The sequence below is a fragment of the Varroa destructor genome, unplaced genomic scaffold, assembly GCF_002443255.2.
Source record: "Varroa destructor unplaced genomic scaffold, Vdes_3.0 BEIS01000003.1, whole genome shotgun sequence".
NCBI lineage: Eukaryota > Metazoa > Arthropoda > Arachnida > Mesostigmata > Varroidae > Varroa > Varroa destructor.
This window is the reverse complement of record NW_019211456.1, coordinates 35,084,950-35,107,326: the sequence shown is the minus strand read 5'-3', so window position 1 is coordinate 35,107,326 and position 22,377 is coordinate 35,084,950. Positions and strand designations below refer to the sequence as shown.

The following is a 22,377-nucleotide window of genomic DNA, read 5'->3' as shown; positions in this document are numbered from 1 at the left end:
GGACGCTTCTTCCGGGCCACCAATCCCATTTCAGCATCCTGGGACCCTATATATTGAACGCATAGCCATACATATATACATATATAAACACAAAATATTAGAAAAAGTATCTGCTGCTGCAACATTATCACAAAGTATATTTCACTCACACACGAGGATGGATATACATGGTGGCGCATGTAAACCGAAAATCTTTCTTTGGCTTTTTTTAAGACTCTACCCTAAAGGAAGCAGATAATTTAACGATGTCTTTTAATTGCGCTAAAAGTCATTCCTGATGACCATGCTTGTTCAGTATAAGCACAACCCATTGCGATTACAGTTTCAGGAAACTTAAACTACTACTACTACTACTTATTTCAAGAAGCATTATTCTTCTGAGTAAATTCTAGTCGAGTTACATTTAGGATAGAAAGTAGGCCCAGGAAATACAGCAGCTCAGACTAGCCCAAAAGTTTGAAAAGAATGCAAGCGCAAAAAGTCTGGAAAAGACTGACCATTGCAACATATCTGGACGATACCAATGGCTTTTTAAGCTATTTTGATGAATTTTTGGATCCTCTATTAACTATCCTACGACTTGTCTCATAGAAGCTTTTATTGAATTTTGTAAAAACCGCATGGAGACTGGCAGTAATGTTTTAAGCATAAACAAAAGCTTTTTTTTATTATTTTGGTGACAATTAGTCCAGCGCGGAAAGATTGGATAATAACTGATCTTCGCTCGACTTCCGGAAGCGACGCAGCGTTGTACGCCATGACGGTTTTGTTGTCTTGTTTTAAAAAGAATTGGCTTTTGTTTGGTACGCACTAGGTACCCAAAGTTTTCCTTAATCTAAAGACACTATCCTGTACATGTACAGGTATATTAAGCGAGTCTTGCTAAATACATATGTAGAAAGCATTACTAACATAATCTATCTGTGTGTTGCTAAAAGTCTGTGTCTGTTTGTCAAAGCCAATACAATCTCTTGAAGTGGTTGGATTGGGCTGATTTTGTAAAAACTGTTTGAGTTCTGCGTCAGAACAATGCGCGCGAAAGATGAAGCTGATTGAACAAACTTTACTTTGAATGGCAAAGTTGTTTTTTTCCTATAAATAATAAGGTTAATTTGACTGGTTGGTGAACTGACGGCTATAATTTCCTTCCAATTTTCTATGTTTAAAAACAAGACCGCGCCTGCATCAACAAACACCAAAGCGGCCGCCATCTTTTGTCCACACTTTTTATACTCACCAATCTTCAACATGAAAAGTGTATTGCGTCAACAGGTGTACTACACTCGTGCTTGTTTATCGTAAAAAGCTATGTTTAGTTTATGGGGAAAGCTGTACGCCGTTTGACGTTACCTATATTATAGATATAATTAACCTTTTACACAAGTAAAATATAATCTGCTTAGTAATGAATCAGACGTGGGGTAAGGTCCATGGGTGACTACTTTATTTTATGGTTCAGTCCAGTCGACGTCGTCGACAGCAGCATCAACGATAGCATTGTCAACAGCGGTTAGGCTTGTGTGTCTCCATAAACAGCGGAGAACGCTCTATAGGATATGGCATAATATAATGAAGCTCGTTTATCATGCCTGGAGCTGTGTGAAGGCGCAGTGGTCTATGACGACCTAAGTTTGTTTCTCAAATCCATGGCGTTCTGGATGAATAGCTAGCTCCGACAGCAGACCTTAGAATGTGCTAAGCTGGTGGAAAAATGAGCCAAACCAACTTCGGTAATCTCGTCTTTTCCTTGCGCTTACAATAGCCGTGCGCGCTGGACAGTGGTCGGCAGTTTTCCTGCTCGCAGCACCGATATGAATATTTTCCTAGCGTATTCTTTTCACTTTTCTATCTGGCGCAATATCTTTCGCCTCTATTTGCCTATGTTTGTAGGTGGCTCACAGATTCACCCTATGCTACATAACTATTGTGGGCATAGTCGTCTTATTTTTGTTGGTCGGGTAAGAACGATGGCGACGACGGAATAAAAGCGATAACAGTGGTATCGAGGAAACCTGGCGATTCTTTCGTCGGCTGATAAGCAGAATAAAGGTGATACAATGCACGCTATGTAGAAGCTCTGTAGCCCAGAGGGCAACGTCCGAAGCAAACAAGGTTACAGTTAAGGGCAAATGTATGCGTAAAAGGCTAAGTCGGTAGATCTGCTTTTAGGTCGCTATGTGTAGAGTGTATTACTTGTAACGAACGTGGAGCTTGCTGTCGTTACTACTGCCTTATATATGTATGTATGTATATATATATATGTGTGTGTGTGTGCCTGCGTGACCAGGCGCGGTGCACGGATAGTGTCAGCAATAGCATGCAGTAGTCAATAATAGGCATTGTTAGGGGTTATTGTCCACGTGACACGCTCGAATAGGCGGTATTTTGATCATTCGTTCCTTCTATTGGCGTCTTTCACATGAGTTTCCACACCTCTGCTCAGTCCGCTCCCCTTAGCTACAAAAGGTTGCCATCCTATCCAACAGCGTTTACTACCAGCCTACAGGCCGTTGCTGCTACTGATGTGGGCAACCCGACCCGAGTCGAACTAGTCTATCTTTAAGAGCGAATAGAACTAGCTCCGGTTGTTCATGACGACTAAATCGAGTTCGCTGCTGGACGCAGGACGGACGCTTGAACGAGAACCCTACATTTTTACGATGCGAGAGAGAAATCAATACACATTCGTGCGCACGAATAATAAAATGGCCGTACACCACCCATCGCTGCCACAATTAGAACGGGCTAAGCGAAACGCTAATTAAAGCCTCTTCACGCGCTCGACTCAGGACGCCGACGAAACGCGAACTCCACCCGGCCCCGCGGGACTCTTACGCCTTCTAGCAATCGATCGAGCGCGTATCTTTCTGGACAACGTGACGTAACCACGAATGGAGTGAGGCAGAACGTTTTGGAGTTATAGCTAGTATTACTGCTATTGACTCGCTTATTTTGCGTGTGACGGCATACATTTTGTGAAACGGCTTTGCAAAAGTATGCCGAAAAAACGAAATTTAGAAGGTGTAGCCTTTTCATCCGCTCACACAGGACACCAAGCACCGAAAAAATTTATATAGAAACGAAAGGGAAAGTGAACACTGCGAACGACATCGGACGACTGATCGATACGGTATCATGACGTGCATAAACGAAACACGTGAGATTACATTTATAATTATAGTTTATTTATTCCAACAACAGTCAGGATCCTGCTAAGTGAATATTGGCGTAAACATGCGACGATACTGAATAGTTCAGTGAACAGATGCTATGCCCAAACATCAAAAATTACTACAACAGACTGCGTCCATGGGAAAGATCATCAGACGGGCCAACGGAAATATACTAAATCGGGTTTTAATCCTCGGCCTCTGCGGGAACCGTTGGTGCGTACGAAACTTCAATAATGATTCAATGGCCCTCTTTTCTAGGGGGTCATTTTTTCTAAAGTTTGCAGCTACGGCTGCCTTTAGACTGCTTTTGGCCGCCTGCAATACACCATGTGTCTTGCAGCGGCATAGACAGCACTCATAGCGAATAAGGAATCAGCCGGCAGATGAAAATAGAAAGTAAAAGCTTTAATTGGCCTGATTATAGAAGAAGGAAAAGGAAGCAATTTACGGAGACGTTAAGCGATTTTGTTCACCGTACAACAAGCTGGAGCCTTAATCAATAGCAGATAGGCTAAAATGCGATATCTTCACACGCATCACCTAAGCATTCAAAACTGAACGAAACCTGAAACACATTTCCTAGGTGTCCGCAACCAAGTTGAAATAATAAACTTACGTACATACAAAAAGAACTATAATTATACTGGTGTCATAATCTTAAATCTAACATAATAACATTCTTTCAATATAAAGTATTCGAAAATATAGTATCTAGGTACAATGTGTGTTCCTGAAATTAGCTAGGGCCGTATTCGGTATGCGCTTGTCTCGCAAATCGACTCGTGACTAATATAACCTAAATTGGATCCAGTTTCATCAAAATCACTGAGGCCTTGCTTCTGAATTAAAAATGCCCATATTGATATTAGAAATATAGAAGGAAAAGCCGTCCGATGACCGACTACGGGAACTAAATTTGTGACAACGGTGAGCTGTTCCATGCCGTGCTTACCCAATATGCATCTGCTGGAAGGGAATTCATTGATCCCAATAACCACTTTCGGCAGTTTTTAGCATGACGTTCTATGCAGACTCCAGAAATATAGACAACGGTTGCGTGTGTTAATGATCGATACATTTTCCAATCTAATGACCATAGACAGTTACCTTCGGTAGTACAGTAACTGTGTCTTTGCAGTACCGACGGCAGAAGGACTGGCATGCGCTTGTCACGATTTCTATTCATTCGTCCATGACCTTTCGTCAGTAAACTGTGAAGCTCGAAATGCGTTAGGCCTCTTTCTAAGCATGGTAATGGATTTTCAAACCGTTTTGTCCGTCTTGACACTTCTGCGTAGATAATTCTTTCACACACATATTTCTTGTTGTCAAGGTTTTGTATCGACTAACGCGTTTGTGTAGATAGACATAGCACTGGTTTTCAGCATTGGCTATTACGGGTCAATATGACTCACGATAAATGGCCAGTTGTATCCGCTTTTAGAATTTTCATGCCGAGAGCACCGCCCATATCATTGGCATCACAGGTAGTAGCAAAGATTCCAGATGCGTTTTGAGCGGGGCTGCCAATGGTAAAAGAAACTCTGCCTCGTATTTCTTTCTTCTTCCCTAAGCTGCATATAAATAACTTTTTCATTTGCCGAAAGTCCATTAGCGTTGGTTGTCTTCGTTCTCCAACGTTACCAGCAATCGGTTGACATCTTGACAAGCACTTCGACCAGCGATTCTTGAGCGATCGCAACAAAAGAGGATCTGAATCGACGACAAACTCTTTGATATTAAAATACCTTACGAAAGGACATGACGCATTATGTTCTTTCCTTCATGTACAATGTGCAATGACCTGACGCCAAAGAATCGTTACTATAGTTCGAGTATAAGAAATCCTTTGCCCCTTTAATCTGAGAGCTCTGTAGAGGTGGGAAGACGTTAACCCTATGACCGTTTCGTAGAATTCGCTACAACCCAAGTCGGATTCCTATTTGGGGTTTCGATTTCGTTTATGCAGCACAAGAAGTGTTATGATGCCCCGCGTGGACCCTAGGACGATCGTTTCGAAAGCAGAAAGACTGCCTACAAATTAGCAGCAGATGCCGCATTTACTATACTGATTAAAAGAACAAGCAATCTGAATTACAGTTTGTACTCTGGCTTCGATACAGTGAGATATACACTGTGTTGTACAACATCACGAACGTTCTAAAAGCCTTTCGATACATGGATGTTAATGAGAGGAAATAATCAGGCCTGTATTAGATCCTTTGAAGGCAGTATAGGCTTGGGGCCTGTGGAGAAAGACCGCATAAGTCATAACTTTATATTACTTTGTACGTCTGCTGTCAGACATTGTTATTATTACGATTGTTTATGCCACTACCATTAAGAAGCGTTTGTCATTTTCCGCAGACATATTTGATTCAAGTTCAGCAATGCTTTAGCATATATGATACATCGTGCTGCGACCACTTCCCGCCGGCAGCTCACTATTCAATAATGTAAATTGAAGTGAACGGAAAAAGTGGAAGCTTATTTTAGGTTTCGACTGTATCTCTATGTAGTAAACAGGCTTTTCCAGGGCTCCGAAGTATGGTTCCATTTTACTATTATAGTCACCTCAATTGCAGGTATCGTTATCATCATAAGCTCGAGGCCGAAGGGACGAAGTTTTTCCCGTTGTGTTACTGCAAGCTTTCAAAGTTGATTACTTGTTTCATGTTTGGTCGCAACGAGTCTGCCTGCACTAACCGGCTAGGAAAAAGGCCTTGGACACACTTGCCTTTTCTAACTTGTAGGCTCACTATTGTAAGCTACACAACGACACTAAAATTTGACGTTTGACAAGAGAAGGCGGCTGTACGTCATTTTCACCCAAAAAGCTTCTAGAACGCACGCGCGAAAAAAAGGTCTACGTCCAACAAACAGCATGACTTCAACAAATCCGCCCAAAGACAACGCACTCGAAGAGATGCCTACTGATCACCCACACCATGCTGTTTCATGATCTGATAATGATAACGATACACATTTGGCTCAGTATTGAATAGTATTGCGTTTTCTGTGACGTTGTTGACAGATTTAGCAGAAACTGAAACACCTCGAAAGCGAAAGTTACCTATATCCTACCACTATACTACTGCACCCTCTCTGAGCAAAAATTATTTATCACTTTTTGCTTATTACTGACTACCGTTACCGCACACGATTGCCAAACAGAGAGTGAACTTACCCTGGGTAAGAACGCTTTGAGATCTTTTAACGAAACAGTTTCGCGCGAATTTGTCATCGTATAGAATTCTTTCCTTAGCCAACGTTCGACTTGAAGCGGATAAGGTGCTCCCACCGTGTCCTCGACGAGATATCGCAGACCGCGGACCCATAACTCACAGTCCGCCACGGAAGTGGCTGTGTTAGATGTCCGTAAATGTACCCCGAATGGTAAGCAAACAACAGCGTCCAGAAAATCGATTCCAGGAACGATAGCAGCAGCGCAGTAGACATATCGAATCCCACCGAGAAGAAAGTAATGTTATCAGTTATTATTGTTATAAATTATTTGACTATGGTGCAATATAAAACGAATAACTCTAACTTCGAACCCGTAACCGCCGTTTTAGCTTAGGGCGAATGTAACAAGCTGTGCTTTGCTTAATTCCTCAGTTTGATCGTTCAATGAATGTTTAATCTTGGTTTCATTTTCCTCAAAACCTTTAAAATAACGTATTGACACAGACAATATGAAAAAAGAAAAGCTAACCACTTATTTGCAGACGTCACTAATCGATCAAGTAGATCAATATAGAAATAGCTCACATGCTTCAGAAGAAGATCGCACACCTCGGAATACTGTTCATAAGGCGTCAAGAAACTTTGTGGCTTCTAAATGTAACAAGTGATACGTTATAGGACGTCTAAAGTTGAAAAAAAAACCAAAAAAAAAATTACCTAACTGAGAAGTTTATTTATGCACTAATTGCAGGTGTAAATAAAAAACAATTTCGCGGGCGCATAGTAACTAAAGCACACTTAAACCTAGAAAGAAGAGGAAATCAACCAGCAAATTAGAACAGAAACACATTTAACTAAATAAGTCACCAATTCGTTTAAGCGGCTTTCGAGCTTCTCGATCCAAGTATACTTCAAGTAATTAGGTTTTCTACAGTAAACGCCAAATTCATAGTTGGCAAAAGTTGCGTTGTTAAAAATGAATTAGTAGTTACCTGTTACCACACAGCTTAGAAGTTATAGGTGAAATGTCTCTGTGATACAACTCCAATCACATAAATGTTGTTTTCGAATTTAAAGAATACAATATCGGTAGATGAAGGCACAGTTCTGAATGTAAGTACTAGTTTTGGCAAAAAAAAAAAAAAAAAAAATAGAAGTTAATTCTAGAAGAAGTTCGTATTGGATTTTTCTTCGTCGAGCGTCATTCGATCTAACATCTATCCCGTCCGTTTCTTTTTTCACTGCCAAAAGTGACGCTTGTTTATGCTCGAGCAAATAGATATTTCCATCGGGATTGCTTTGGGCCAGCATATAATAATGGTTTTATCGGACGATACTGCCACCGCTTAAACCGTTGACGATTGGGTTATAATTTTTTATCATATTTCGTTTATTGCCAAGAATCTTCGGAACGTCTTAATATGTAAGATAATTTCTTTTTTAAATTATATACGAATTGTCATTATCCATTATTGGTTTAAAAATTAACAGAAGGTTGTAGAATATTTAAGCCGAACCGTACTAATAGACCACGTGATAGTATATCGTATCTTCTGAGATTGCATATTATATTAAAAGCAGTTTCCGCAAACAAAAAAAGCTTGAAGTTTATGACTTCATCATAAGCTCACCTGTGGGGTCTGTTTTACCTGGTTTAAGTTTATTTTCCATCGATAGGTGGCCATTTTGCTCAATTGCATCTTGAAAATAGATGAATCGTAAACGACTTAAAAATGCGCTATAGGTCTAGCGGAACCGATATCCGCGCTGTCGGCATAGATGCACGCCATCTTCTCGGCACTTACCATACTTCAACATATGTAAGTGTGATATTTCGAGCAGTTACTTCATAAGACCTTCAATCATCATTTTGGTCGCCGATTCTTCTTCGACGTACTTCGTAAAAAGTTTTATTTAGGGTCGAATAGTGCCATCGCGGAGTCAGCCACGTGCGGTTTGTTTACTGGGCAGCAAACGATTGAATCAATACAATAACTTGCAATAGGTGTTATCTGGGAGATTATTAACCGTACCCGTAACTGTTTGGAAGCGTTCAGGTTGGCGATGTCTATTATGTACAATACTTAAACAATCTATAATCAGTTAGGTATCAACGTTCCGGTCGACTAGAAATAGTCATGTAGTCATCTGAGTTATATAAACACCAATGGATTCAGTAAAATTTATAAACGAAAATTAGTCATACAAACATGCCGAACAATATGATACCGAACGGAAAGCATCTAGATAGAAACACTTATGTAGGGAATGGGCCTAGATAAATTTTGTTGGATTTTTTGTTATATAATACACCTGGTTCTTCGATAACCTATGAAATTATTTTTTGGCAAAGTTCGTAATATAGCCATTTTGAGTGTACGTAAGGAATACGATTTCTACGAAAGGGGGCCTGCCAATGCCATAAACCGTCCCAAAGGGCTCAAGTTCTCATTTTATCCGAGCGTAACCCGTTTGAAAATGCATAGCTTGAAAGTTTTGTCCCAGACAGTTTCCCAAACCACATTGGGCATTGAAAAGCATTGGAGAAAACGTGTTTAGCTTAGCAATTGGATTTTTCGGCATTTTTGTGCACACACGCCACGTATGACCATTACCATATGACCGTTGTCCGAATTCGGGAAAGTGTGAGCCTATAGAACGGAATCGCTTGCTTTCATCATATTAGAAACCATAGCAAATAAGAAGCTGAGTATCTGTTGGTGGATTTTCATGCGAGCAAAAACAAAAAGCCTGATATCTGCCGGCCTCAGCGAAAAAAATCAAGATACTGAATCTTATTCATATAGTTATACCATAAAGTAAACCAATTTACCTTAATATGATAAGAAAAAGTCGACTGTATTTTCTACGAACTTAGATACCTTTTTTGTAAGCCATGTAAGCTTATTTAAATTCTGCTATCGCAGTATGTTCGTGTGGCTTTAAAGCTGACGAGGTGACGACAACAACAACACGCCAAGGACGAGCACCAAGGCCAATTCTACAACTTAGAAATCAACAAAAATACAGCGAAAAATGTCAAAATAGCTTCGACAAGCCATATAGATTTTTTTTTAAATAGCTACAAAATATGAACCACTCATAACTAAGCTCAGTCGCTATGTCACTGCAGCCACAGCTGCTTTACTAAGGATGCAAATCATCTCCGTGATACAGCAGTGATGACCTTTATTGTACGATAGTTCCAAATGGATCTACAACGGAACACCGTAGGCCCAATGTCGTAACAATATGCCAATGCGTTGCAAAATAGGCCAAGATTTACTACCAAACGAAAAAAATCACAGCCTGAGCTGTCTCCTGGTGCCGGAAAAGCGACGCTTTTCGGTACGTACTCAATGATACCATCAATAGCGTAGGAGCACTTGAAAAATATATACAGTACTGCATGGTCGTTGATCCATAAAAGAATACGTTCAGTTTATAACAACGACTACTTACAGTCTTTCGCCTACTGTTTACTTATTATGAATAATTTTGTCGATTTTACGCATTTCATTAGCCATAAGTTCGTTTAAGTTGCTTCCTAACAGGCTGTCTTTCCCTAACCCTCTAACTTTGTCTGTATACCATCCTTCCGGACAAGCTACAGCAGGAATGCAACTGGATTTATAATACACGTTTGTATAAATTTCGCTTAGGTTTTTGATAACGATGAGTATGCACAACTTGCCGTTATAAAAAAGTTCTCGATTGACCCGCAGTTTAACTACGTCCAACAAAACAATCCTTTCAGCTTTACTTGTTTGTCCATATAAGCATCGTCCTGTCCTGTAGGCCTTGAATGAGTTTCCTTTCAACGAGGCAGTCAGCCCAGTCAAACATAGCAGACGACCTTTAGACTACGATGTGTATACAACCAACAACAGCTGCCCATTACACCAGCTAAAAGCAAAATTGTCTTCCTAAAAAAACACGAACGAGGCCACTAAACTCTTGCGGCAATCTACTTACCACAACGGACACACAAGGCGGCGTTTCCGCGCCAGCGCACAGGAGTAGTATATTTCTAACTTTTCGTATTCATCAGATTATCTTTGTGAACTACACATTATCTAGGAGGCGAAAAGTAACAGTGTGACTGTACAATAAAAAAAAAGCGCATCAAGATCGATGCTAGTAGGCTTAGACAGAAAATCTTCCTGTCTCTTTTATCCTAGTAGAATGAGCACTTGGATGCGGTCCCGATAGCTTACGAAATAACGTGTTGTGGACTTCAAACCTAAAACGTTATAAGACCCTGGATGCCTAATATAAGATACACCACTCTATATAAATAACAGCTATATATTTAATTTCTACTAATATATATAATGAAATATAAAAAGCGAACAGTGATGGTTCTGGCACACGCAAGCGCGATTGCCTGCATCGGCTAAGGATTGCCGTTTCTTCAGCAAATTATTATCTTATTAGATTTCTGTCATGAGACCTTCAGCTTCAGCCGGAGTCGTGGAAGCAAGCATTCATCCGAGTAAAGTAAACCTTCGGAACAAGTTGGGGCAAGTTCAAACCAATAAGCCCCTGGAAAGTCACATGGTCCGGAAGGCAAACAAAGTACACTCCGTCTTACTAATAAATAAATAAGGGCCACTTATTTTGTTCCATCCGAGCGTGCCACGAAATACTATAGGAGCCAATCACTCGTAAGGTTTTCTGCGCAACGTCTCGCAGTCATCTCCTTTCTAGCGTAACTATGCGCGTTTTGACCATAGACTCCGTCTGTCCTTATTCTGTATAAAGCATAGGCGTACACTATGGCGCTCATGCACGTTGTCCACCGCAAACATGCACACAATTGCACGAGGGCTCAATAAACGTGTGTACGAGTGCGTAGAAAACAAGTTGAGAAAGCTCTCGAGATGCTATATTTTTGCTAGCATTATAAAGAGTTAGAACAGTAGTGGAAGGCTTGGCTTCGTAACGAGCAGACGACTCACCTCAAAATGATTTGCAAAGTTTTCCATAATAGAAAAACGGCGATTTAACTTTTATTGTCTTCCAGTAATTTTGATCTCGGTGTCTCGTCACAGATCATATGAACGAACGAAGTGCCAGTGAAAAAACAAAACAATTTCCTGCCACGGCGGCTAGATTACATGTGCATCGTGCTACAGGCAAATGCTAACCACGTTCCTCTTCGAACACCAGTAAATATATTCCCGCCGCAGTCCATTGGCTCATGTGTGCCGAATGAGCACGCTCTTTTTAAGTCGAAATAAGTTACGTACTGAAGCAGAACGACTTGTTTCTGATCAACTATTCTTTCCCAACGGACTCTGAATCCTAACGTTGTTCCCGTTTTCATCGCTCCTAATTCTCTGGTTTGGACTCGTTCGACATTGTTCGAATGTTACCATCCACCGTTGTCTTCCTAGCCTCCCTGACCCTCTTATCCTACCACTGGGCTCATGCCGCCGTCCTCCGTTCATTTTTCGATTGCAATCTTCTTCCCTTCGAAAGCCCTGAGAGAAGTACGTGAAGGCTTTCAATCTAGACTCCCTTATTCTGGCGGATCGCTTCTACTGTATGTTTGCTGCAGGACATCTGCGCACCAGCAGCTCGTTGCCATACTGTCGCAACTTCCTGCCATGTTTTTGCCCATTTGGTTAGTCGTTTCTTCGTTCAGGGTCTACCCGCACCTCCGTTAAAACAATTCTTCGTGTGGATTCCATTTCCCGGCTATCATCCTCGTTTTCGTCAATATCGGCGTTGCCTTTGGTTATCGGCGCAGGCTGTCTGACTTTTTTTTTTTCCTCTCTCAAACAAACTCCATTGGCGCAGTCACATTCGGAACGTCTAGTGCTCATCTGCTTAACGCTACAGCCGCTGGACGAACCACAGGGGTACACGGAGTGGTCGACCAGCGCCCTTCCCAGGCTAATCTATTCAGCACCTTCCCGACTGAGATGTGTGTGTTACTTTATGCGCATCTGGCGGTTCTAATAAAATCGTCATGGCTCTTGAAAATTCCACGTGATCATACACCATATTGCAATCATCCAGCACTGGCCGTCCGCTTCTTTGAGTTGCAGCAATAAGAGAATACGCCACCCCAATTAAAATCAACAAAAAATTCACTCTTTTGTCTTATCCATCGAGTCCATTTTAATTTATAACCATTTAATGCACCGTTATCGGTGTCATTCGGGTTGCTGTTCTTACTAATTATTATTATTATGATTATGATGATATTGATATTATAGCCATGGTCACTTTTGCTATTGTTATTCGACTAACACGTGCCAGCTAACAAACACCGCACTATTCTTGTTTTCTATACAACAGGAAATCCTGCGATTCAGTCACTTTGTTATACATTCAAATTAGCCGGTATCCATGTTATATATAGGTATTAGCTGAAAATGGCAAGCAATAGCGTGGCACAGGTAAATGTTCCTTGGAGAGCCGGGATCAACCGCTATTGTAGGTGCGTACGCAGTCAAAAGCTAGCATATCCACACAGATACATACCCAAACGACTTTTTTCACTAGGCCGATAGCGCAAGTCTTGTACCTACACATGACTCGTTTAGGTGTCAAGCTACCCCAACAAAACTTTGAAGGAGGTGGAACGGAAACTGCTAGAACCCGGATCAACCCAACAGTTTTTGTAAGCCGTCCGCGCCCCCTAAGGATTCGCGGGAGACCACCAAACCCACCCCTGGGGTAAGTTAGGCCCCGAGAAAAAGGGGGATTTGTCGTCAACCGTCACAACCTTAAACGCCGTCGTTTCATCGTTTCCTGGAGCTACCGCAGGCCAGTCACATTAATATAGCGGTTGCTTTCTCCGCGGGACATCACAAAACCAGCTAGCTAACAGATTTCGTTACCTTTCCTGTAAATTGCACCTATTTCTTCTTCTGCGCTTTTCAGTTCCCACCCTATAAATCCGACCTGGGCCTCCTCCCATTTCGATGGTACAGCTTCTCCACCGCTACCGTTTGCTAGTAGGAAACTTCATACCTTCCTGTTCGTTCCTGTTCCTGAGCACCTGTTCGACACGCTGAACTCAAACATTCTCCCAAAGATCCTCGTCCACGTTAGTCACCCAATCCTGTAGAGAACTCCTCCACAGTGTTCTTGTAATCTACAGGAAAACGTACCTACACAGATAAACAAGTATGTATGGACATATATTTAAATTACAGTGTGACACTAACAAGACGGTCAGCGTGTCAGAAATAAATTCAACACCGTATCAAAAGACTGCGTGGTCTCAAAGTGCAGACATGGATATGGACACATCTCGTAAATATGCCTTCAAACGGACAATTGCTTGTCTGGGCAATCGAGGCGGGACTGAACTGTTTTTTGCTGTCCGGCCAGCACGGGCCAAAAATCCCTATGCAACATTTGTTCACATGTCTGTGTCCTACCCTCAGCGAAGGAAGTGGAAAATTGATTAAAGATGTGTACAACATGTTTACGACTGGGCTGTTATTAATAATATTCGTTCGGTATACTAAGTATAGTCTTCATTGTTCTTCGCTGTCACTAACTAGGCTGATTGAGTTCATATTCTGAACTACTGTTATAGCAGACGTCTTCAAGTTATAGTTCAAAACGATCAAAGCTGATAGGTTTTTTTTTTAATAATTAGTTGGCAAAGACGCATAAATTCCCCATGGCCGCATCGTTGAAAAGGAGCTGTTTGTTCAAAACCGCTTGTAAGTATAGCTTAACAGTAAATACATCTCAATAAATATTTGCCGCGCTCATCAGTCTGATCTTCCTGGATCCATCGAACTTTTGACCCCACTGAGATTACTGCATAACGAACGCGAATACCACCATCTTCATATGGATCAGATAGCTTCAAAGTTTCCACCGGAGGTTGAGAACAACGACAGCAACCTTCTTATGTACGGATGGCCTACTCTCATAATTATCGGTGTCCTGAGAAGCTATGCCCACCTCTTCGTCACGCGCTGTGATACTAACTTTCCATTAGGTCAAGGTCTTTGTGTTTACGATAGCTAAGTTCGCTACCATTCAACGATAAGAAATCCAGTATGAAAAATTAGAAGAACGTCTATTCGTATTGGTTGACTTTAAAAGTTATTTGTATTATTTGAAAATGTCTAACCTTCACAACGCACGGCTGAGGAAACCCTTTGTAGAAAGCATATAGATAATTTCAACTAATATGAACCTGAACCATTCAATATAGATAGAAGTATTCATTTTTTTTTCCAACTCTTTAATTCGCGGCCGTGTCCTAACTCAAGTAGGCCTATGGTATCCTTGCATTTTCGTGGGTAAAAAGTCCACATAGCAGTTAGATATATCATCGTGCCTAAGTAATCCACTACCACGTTTTTCATAAAAAAAACAACCAAATACAGACAGTTTATTCCATAGTCTCGCGAGCTTCTGCAGGCCTGAATATTGGTATGTTTATAACTTTACTTATGGCCAGTGCTATCGAGGCTGGTAAACATTGCTGCAATACCTGCGTAACAACCCTTCAAAGCTAGATTTCATCTTTAGCACCTTTTCAGCTTTTTGCAGACGATTAAGTAGACAATCATCACACAGTTTCGTATCTTCACTGTTGTGATCATCCTTAAGTTCCCTCGAAAGCAGTATATAAATATTTGGTGATTTCTACGATATATGAAACGGTATACATTACAACGGATCAACATTACCGTCTACAACACCATGGTAAAAGTTCGTTTGCCAAACGTTGAAGCATTTTCTAAATAAAATATTATACCAGCTAAAGTCAGATTTCTATGTACCTCGACTGTATCTTTAACTTTCTATACAGCCGAAATGCTCCAACGTCCATCGACGTCAATGCTATCTTCAATGACACGAAAAAAGTTCATTGCGTCCAACAGCAGTAAGTACATCACCGTGGTGGTGATGGTAAAGTGGTAGTAATAATAGAACGTTGCCGATGCCCAGGCAATAGGTTCTATCATAATGCAATTTAGGTGCGAAGGAAGTTATCTAAAAAAGCGGGGTTACCGTAAGGCAGCTCGACCCATACGAGACGAAGACACGTAGGATAAAAGTACTACTTAAGCTTCTTGCATCACACACTATTTACATCAGTAGCACAGACTGGCTTTCTTTTCCATTGCTTCTGCTTTGCTGATCAATCAGGCAAAATGTTTGAGGAACTGTATCTGTAGCTATGCCCATTTAAAACTTCTTCTGTCAGCCAACAAACGGATAGTTTGTTTATAGCCTTAAAAAAGCAGTTAATTATCCTATTGTTTGTGCCAAAGCTGGGTTCTATTACCTAAGCACCATAACGTCGCATAATGCAGAAATAGCTGACTGAAGAGACCTGGCTACTTTTCTCGCCTCTTGCATCAGCACGTATTTTGCTACGTACAAACGTTTTAAAGCGCAAAAATGATTCCCTCAAAAATGGGTAAATATTAAAAAGAAACGTCTCAATATCAACGTGGGCATATTGCCATTAAAGCAGAATCTTTTCGATTGAACCTTATATTAAGTACGTCGATGTAGCCTTCAGGACGATCAAGAATTTTGACAGATTAGACATCGAATATAGACTTATGCAAAGTTATGACAAGTATTGCATTGCATCACAAGACCTATCATATACATTTTTGAGAAGCTCATAAAATGATTCACGGAAGAATTTGGTCATATAACAATATTATCTGTAGTTTTCCTTTTATATACAGTTCTAAAAAAAAAAAAAAAACAGTTCGCCCCTTTTTACTAAAATGTCCACCTTTGCGTTGAGTTTTTTTTTACATATGTCGTCAAAAATTACTTGATGTTTAGCCTTATGCGCATGAGAATCTTTCCTATTTTCCAATTTTCTACATATTTGAAAAAATTAATTTTTGTTTTTGTAGAACAGTTTCCAAATCTATAGATGGGAGATACTTTTATTAAAAGAGACAGAGCTAAGCTTCAGCAACATTATAAGCAAGTGATCATACTTGCATATGAATTTAGATTCTGCATGGAGTGGCAGATTTGTCATAATTTGTCTGCCGTCAGATATAAATTCAACTCTAAATGGTATATCCGTCCGTTTTTCCTGCTATTACGCAATGATTAATAAGGCGATCATGTATACGACCCTGTTAATTAGCAACAGCATATTTTACAAGGGGGTACCTGTACCTACAACAGGACCAAGGGCTCGGCAGATAACTACTATTTTCACCTCGGAATTTGTTATTAACGAAATTGGTGATTGACGCACACACAGTACCGAACTGACATTCCCTCAAATTTGTGAAACAATTCCATTGTATACATGCATTTAGCTTATATAGGAGTCTTCCAAGTGCGGTGCCAACAAGCACGCAGTTTCAGAAGCGGACCATTCCATGTGTCCCTGAATTTAGCGAGTAAATTCCCATGTGATAATAAAGGTTGCAGCGATCGTTTAAGAATCACATTCATTCAAATTGTATTTCAAGGGACAGTTAGAGCCGGTGTCCAAAATAGGCAATCTCTACGTTGGGATGCTGTAGCAGATTCAAGTCGTTCTACACGTGGTCAGTCACCGACCTCTTCTAGAGGAAGGCAAAACTTTGGTTCACTCAATATCCCCCACTAATTGGCATGACACGCTGGATGATGGTACGAGAGTCCACTGGTAAAGCTGACTCCTGCTGAAAGTCATTTGTTCATCAAGAAGGGGTTTAAACAGAACTGGGAAGTAACTTGCTCCGTCTCACGAAACCCTTAATGTGCGCAACACTCTCGAATGCACCAAATAAAACGCTTTTACCATTACTCATGCTTAGATCTAACAAATTCGTCATGTCTTCGTGAGACATAATCTGTATCGTTATGGTGAGCTTCCTACGTAGTCTCGAACGTGTGCATACTGTTATCTGTATTAGAATTATAGGCAAGCAGGCGAGCCCAATCCTGCCTACACTGATGTAATAATTATTCCTAATACGTCCTTTATAGGAGATACATTCGAAAGAACGCTTTCTAATATACCATATTAATGATAAGAGTCGAGAAGTGTTTATTGAAATAATAATATTTTCCTTTTGTTCAGAAGCAAGATTGAATATGTAAAACACTTGAAAGGATGTGGTCATTGGATGGGAAACTCACTCTAAACCTACGATACTTAATACGTAGCCGATAAAAAAGGTAACCGCTGTCATCTAAGCTTACGACTATTTAAAAAATTACGTTTACAGAATTCTTCCTTAGATCGAGTGTCCAAATTTTGCCAGTGTACATAAACAGTAGTTGAATCCGAAAAGTGTGATTTGGGGTACATGCCGACCAGACAGCTTACCATGTGAAAATAATGATTGAAGTGACTATCTATACTTAGAACAGATACAATAATAATTCAATTTCTCAGTATATTTGGAAAAAACAGGCAGCGAGACTAATTGGCAAAGCGCCAGTAATACAATTTCCATTTGAGTTTGCGATGAAACAAACATTTTGAACCTACGGAATGCTGATTAAAGTTGAAAAATCTCTCTCTTCTGATCACCACCGCACGATATTTCTACAACCTTTATTTACACGCAAGCCTTGAGTTTAATAACATTTGGAGTATAATTCATGATCTCTAAGTGTAATCTTTTTTTAATGTTTTTTTTTTGTCTTTGTTTATATCGTAATTACAGAAAAGTCAAACTGAAATTTGTCGCAACGAAAAAGTAAAGTTGAAACAATAACAACGATCATGTTCATATGAGTACAAGGTGATATTTTTCTTTGTTTCTTTTTGCCTGTTGCAAAACTTGTTTTGGACTCGTCACAGCCGTGACGAGTAAGCGTTCACTTAATTTCTTAATAAAATATAATAATAGTAAATAAAATATAAGACACTTAATAAAATCGTTGGGACAAATTTGACTTTTCTGTAAATTAAATTCCAGGATGAAATTACCATAATCATAATAATAAAAAAGACGATCTCTTTTTAATTACACTTAGGAATCATGAATTATACCTATATACATATATATGTAGGTATAATTTTTATATATTTTATTTAGTATATAAAAATTTATATAATGTATAGATATATAAACAATAAATATAAATATGTATTTATTATATAAAAATTATATATACATATGGTCCCTGAAGTTTTATACGCATATTTCTCACTCGTGCCGTTAAGAAAAACAGCGGTACGAAGCATTCAAAACCGGTGGACTTGTTAATTGATCAGTAACGACTGATGGACTGAAACAATTTTCGTTTACGAACGACACAGCGTGGCCGGCTCAAAGGCTCCTCCAGCATAAGAAATACTTAGTGACATTGATGAAATTATAAGAAAAATTGTGGGTTAGGACACCACTCAGTCATAGTCCTATATCATTACCTATTTGTTCCAAAATGTAGCAAAAATTAATCTAGCCTAAATGATGTGTAAAGCGTTGTACATGTAGGAATGAAATTTCCTATTTTTTTGACAGCGAACCTCATATGAGCCACCGATGCCAGCTCTGTTCAGTCAATCATCTGTGAAAAAGGACAAAAGGATAATGACAAAGAGTAGCTAACTGATTCATTTTTCAATGAAGCGTTGTGGTGTAAGGGCAGTATACGGCTAATTTTTCTTCGTTGATTTCGCGTCGTATATCCTAATAATAACACCTCCCTGTACTTGTAAGTGTATGTAGGTAGATTTTCAGTGTTTCCTTTTTATCACCCTTGTCTATAGATAAGGATCCATAGTCACGGGAACTTTCGCAGGAGCGTAATGTCATATAACGAAGTTTGTAGAACCCGATAGATAATCTTTTACGTCATAATAAGCACTTACGATATAATATTTATTCTAATACGCTCCCTATAAATTATCAAGGCACTTACCAACACACGACAAGCATTTTAAACGGAAAGAGCTTCCGTAGAGAATGACAAAGCAAGCTTTGGGATCCCATCGTTTGGCATCGTCTGGCCAGCGCTCAAACAGCTTGGAGTTTGGTCCCTCGCGGATCTCTTTCACCTCACGGAGGTCCACTGAAATTTTATACAAGAGACAATGAAAAAACAAATATTCTAAGAATTAGCTTCAGAATAACTCATGGATCGTTCGCCCGGATAATCGGATTAAATTGAAACTTATAATTAGAGGAGTTATATCTAGGAACAAGTAGGCCATGTATGGCCCGTGGAAATAGATTCGCTAATTGAGTTATTTGAACCCTGACGATCAGCTTCATTATATCCACTTGACGGCTAAGGAGATTAAATTCTATCGGACCACTATCACGTAAGCTAGCTTGAAGATAACTAGCAGCTAGCTTTTAAATTATTACAGTGAATCAACGGTTTCAACTCCACAGGCTCAATGTCATCCATAAAATTCACTCCGTACATTCCTGTGGCCTCATTCCCTAGCAGACTCTCAATACCTATGCAGTCACTTGCGTGGCTCCACGGCTGCCAGTTTTACACCGATCGTTCGGAAATCATCGGCTTTTTTGCGAAACACGTGCATCCTGCACGGTGCTTTATATAGAATGAGATGGCCACGTTAAAATAATTAGCGATTATATATATATATAGGCTTGTACACGTACTTGAAGCTGAACATTAGTGCATACGCAGAAGTTCCGTCTCGATGCTGACGTAGAAACTGTCGTAGAGTGACAGAAAACCTAAGTAACGTTTTAAAGATAGATGAAAGACGCTCGCTGGCGGAAGGAGTCAACCAACAATCGCATTTCTATAGCAGATAACAGATATTTCAGTCACGCGTTTAAAAAGACCCTTAATTATTAACAATTTGTTTGAAATTGTTTACTTTTTCGAATTCGAGCTGAAAAAAACATTGAGCAATCAGTCAAACAGTTCTGTGATGCGATCTGAATTATTGATTGTGGTAGCTCTATAGGCAGACATGTTGCTAGTAACTATGAGAGATGCATGCAAATGGGATACTCAGAGCCGTAGTTTTTATTTAACGACATTTCGATATTAAAAAAAAATAGCGTATCGTTCTTTATATAGGTGTTTCAATAGGTGTATATAGGTTGTTTATATATCATTACAAATTGTGGCAAAATAATTTCCATTCATTATATTCTCCAAACAAGCAGTCGATTCATTGTAATTACTTTTACATGGCGAACGAATCCATTTCACAGCTCAACTTTTAAAGAATGTTCGTAGAAATCCTATTTAGACTGAGTTGTAAGTCCACTCGAACTATTCTTGCAGATTTCAAAATATTTTGTAGGTAAAGTTTCGTCTCCCGCGAAGATCTTGCAGGAGAAAACCGTTGAGAAACAGCTACCACTACACTTGACCGAGTACACTGTTCAGAGCAACCCCATTTGTCGTAAGGGGTAATGGTTTTAACTATTCAATCAATATAATCCTAGTTGGTCTAATATTTTGTTATTCAGCGAAGTGTCGGGCGAGCAGTCATCATTCATCTGCAACTGGCACAGGCAATGGAATCTTCCCGAGAAACTCAATGCGAGTTTGAAGCGAGCCCAGTTGCATTCTTCCCCTCGAGTCCCCACATGCTGTTATTGGTGTTACTCAGTGGACGCACGTATCAAAACACCGATGTTCCACCAATCCAACCTGATTTCGTGATGATTTATAATCCAGTAGTCTGCTTTGGGGGTTCTAGTGTTTTTACGTCACTTTGTCCTTCCACAGCTTCATTTCATTTTAATCAGGCTTGTCAAAAAAGTTTCACTGCCACCGTAAAGGCATCGCATTAACGTTATAGACACTCAAGTGTGACGCGAAAGCCATTTGTCCAAATGATTACGCGAACCCAATTTAATTTTTCGTAATGATAGGAAGCCAGAAGAATAAAACTCACTGTGAAAAAAACACAATGTTTCAAAGTTTCGCGAAGAAAAGGAGCAGACGGGCGTCCGCACAAATTGGCAGAAAAAAGGGAACGGTTGCCAAAGCCAGCTACAAATATGAGGCGTTGCAGTGTTTTCGGATCTGCAAACGGAAGGGGGACGCCGATCGAATCGGCAAAATGATTCTTAGCCGTTTCCTCGCCGTACCACAGATCCGCGCCCCAGAGAACGTTGGTGGCAGGAAATCTGAGAAGCGCTGACGAGTCGAGATCGTAAACTTTGTGCGGCAACGTTGTCGTTGCATCGATCAAATCAAGATCGTTTCGAAGGACACGAGTAAAAAATTGGTTTTTCAGAGGGTAAGGGGAAACCCGTAAGGGGAAGCAAAACACTGGATGCAGTAATTTCTGAAGGCGGTCCTGTTCTTGTCTCTGTGGGGTTGAGTAACGGCACCTTTGAGGCGGTAGCTTATTTCTGCCCTGACCCATGGTTGTTTCTTGTTACCATACTCAGTTGGATCGTCTGCATGTTCTATTATTGGACTGGTGGATTTATTAACCTTCTATCGAGATGAGTTGTCAAAATGAGACTATTTACCCCCAAAAAAATCCAGCACGATTTCGCATGTTAATTAGTCTGAAATCGTTAACACACCCACATGTTACATAAATCAAAAATAATTTTTAGTTATATTACGGGTCTTATTTATATTCATTGATGTAACTGCTGATAACACACACGGCAGATTCCACGAAAAGAATATGAAAAAGGCAACAAAACCATACAACTAGGCTGTGGTATTTTGTTACGCCTCGTAGAAAGTCGAGGCAATCAATCAAGAGCGACTCGTCTGTGATAGCGGTAAGTGTTTTAAGTTCAGCAAAAGGAAAAGTTAGGATAAATGAACAGGAGAAACTGTCACTTTTACTCGACATCGTCAATAGAGAGCTTAGAGTAGTTTGACTACACTTTTATAAGTGCTAGTCTGGCGTATTGCTTCAGAAGCCATGCTCGAAGGAAAAAGGCAAGCATATGTAAAATAACTTCAGTAACAATGCCGATATCACTAGATACAGTATGCGAGAAAAAATCGTGTTTAATTGTTTAGCTTCAACACTAGAAAAAATCTAAGTATACAAAAAATTACTCTAGCCAGCTAGCCAAATATGTTAAACTCAGTGTCTTTCTTTAAGGAGAAAAGTCTCGTTTTTTTTTTTATG

At 40.0% G+C, this 22,377-nt stretch overlaps 1 protein-coding gene across 8 annotated transcripts in view; it reads right to left on the bottom strand.

The window, feature by feature from the left end:
• sl (small wing phospholipase C gamma 1) overlaps positions 1–22,377 on the bottom strand; it is an 83,745-nt gene that overhangs the window by 41,051 nt on the left and 20,317 nt on the right. For 6 of the 8 annotated variants that reach the window (XR_002671712.2, XM_022796372.2, XM_022796371.2 and 3 more), the window contains exons 2-3: positions 19,197–19,346; positions 6,361–6,536 (exon numbers count right to left, since the gene is read on the bottom strand). Coding sequence is in view for 6 of the 8 variants with exons in the window: in XM_022796372.2 (XP_022652107.1) it covers positions 6,361–6,536; positions 19,197–19,346 (326 nt within the window). In the remaining 2 variants the exon portion in view is untranslated. Of the gene's footprint in view, positions 1–6,360; positions 6,537–13,346; positions 13,487–19,196; positions 19,347–22,377 lie in introns of those variants that run through there. The other 2 variants (XM_086985714.1, XM_086985715.1) reach the window with 2 other exon arrangements.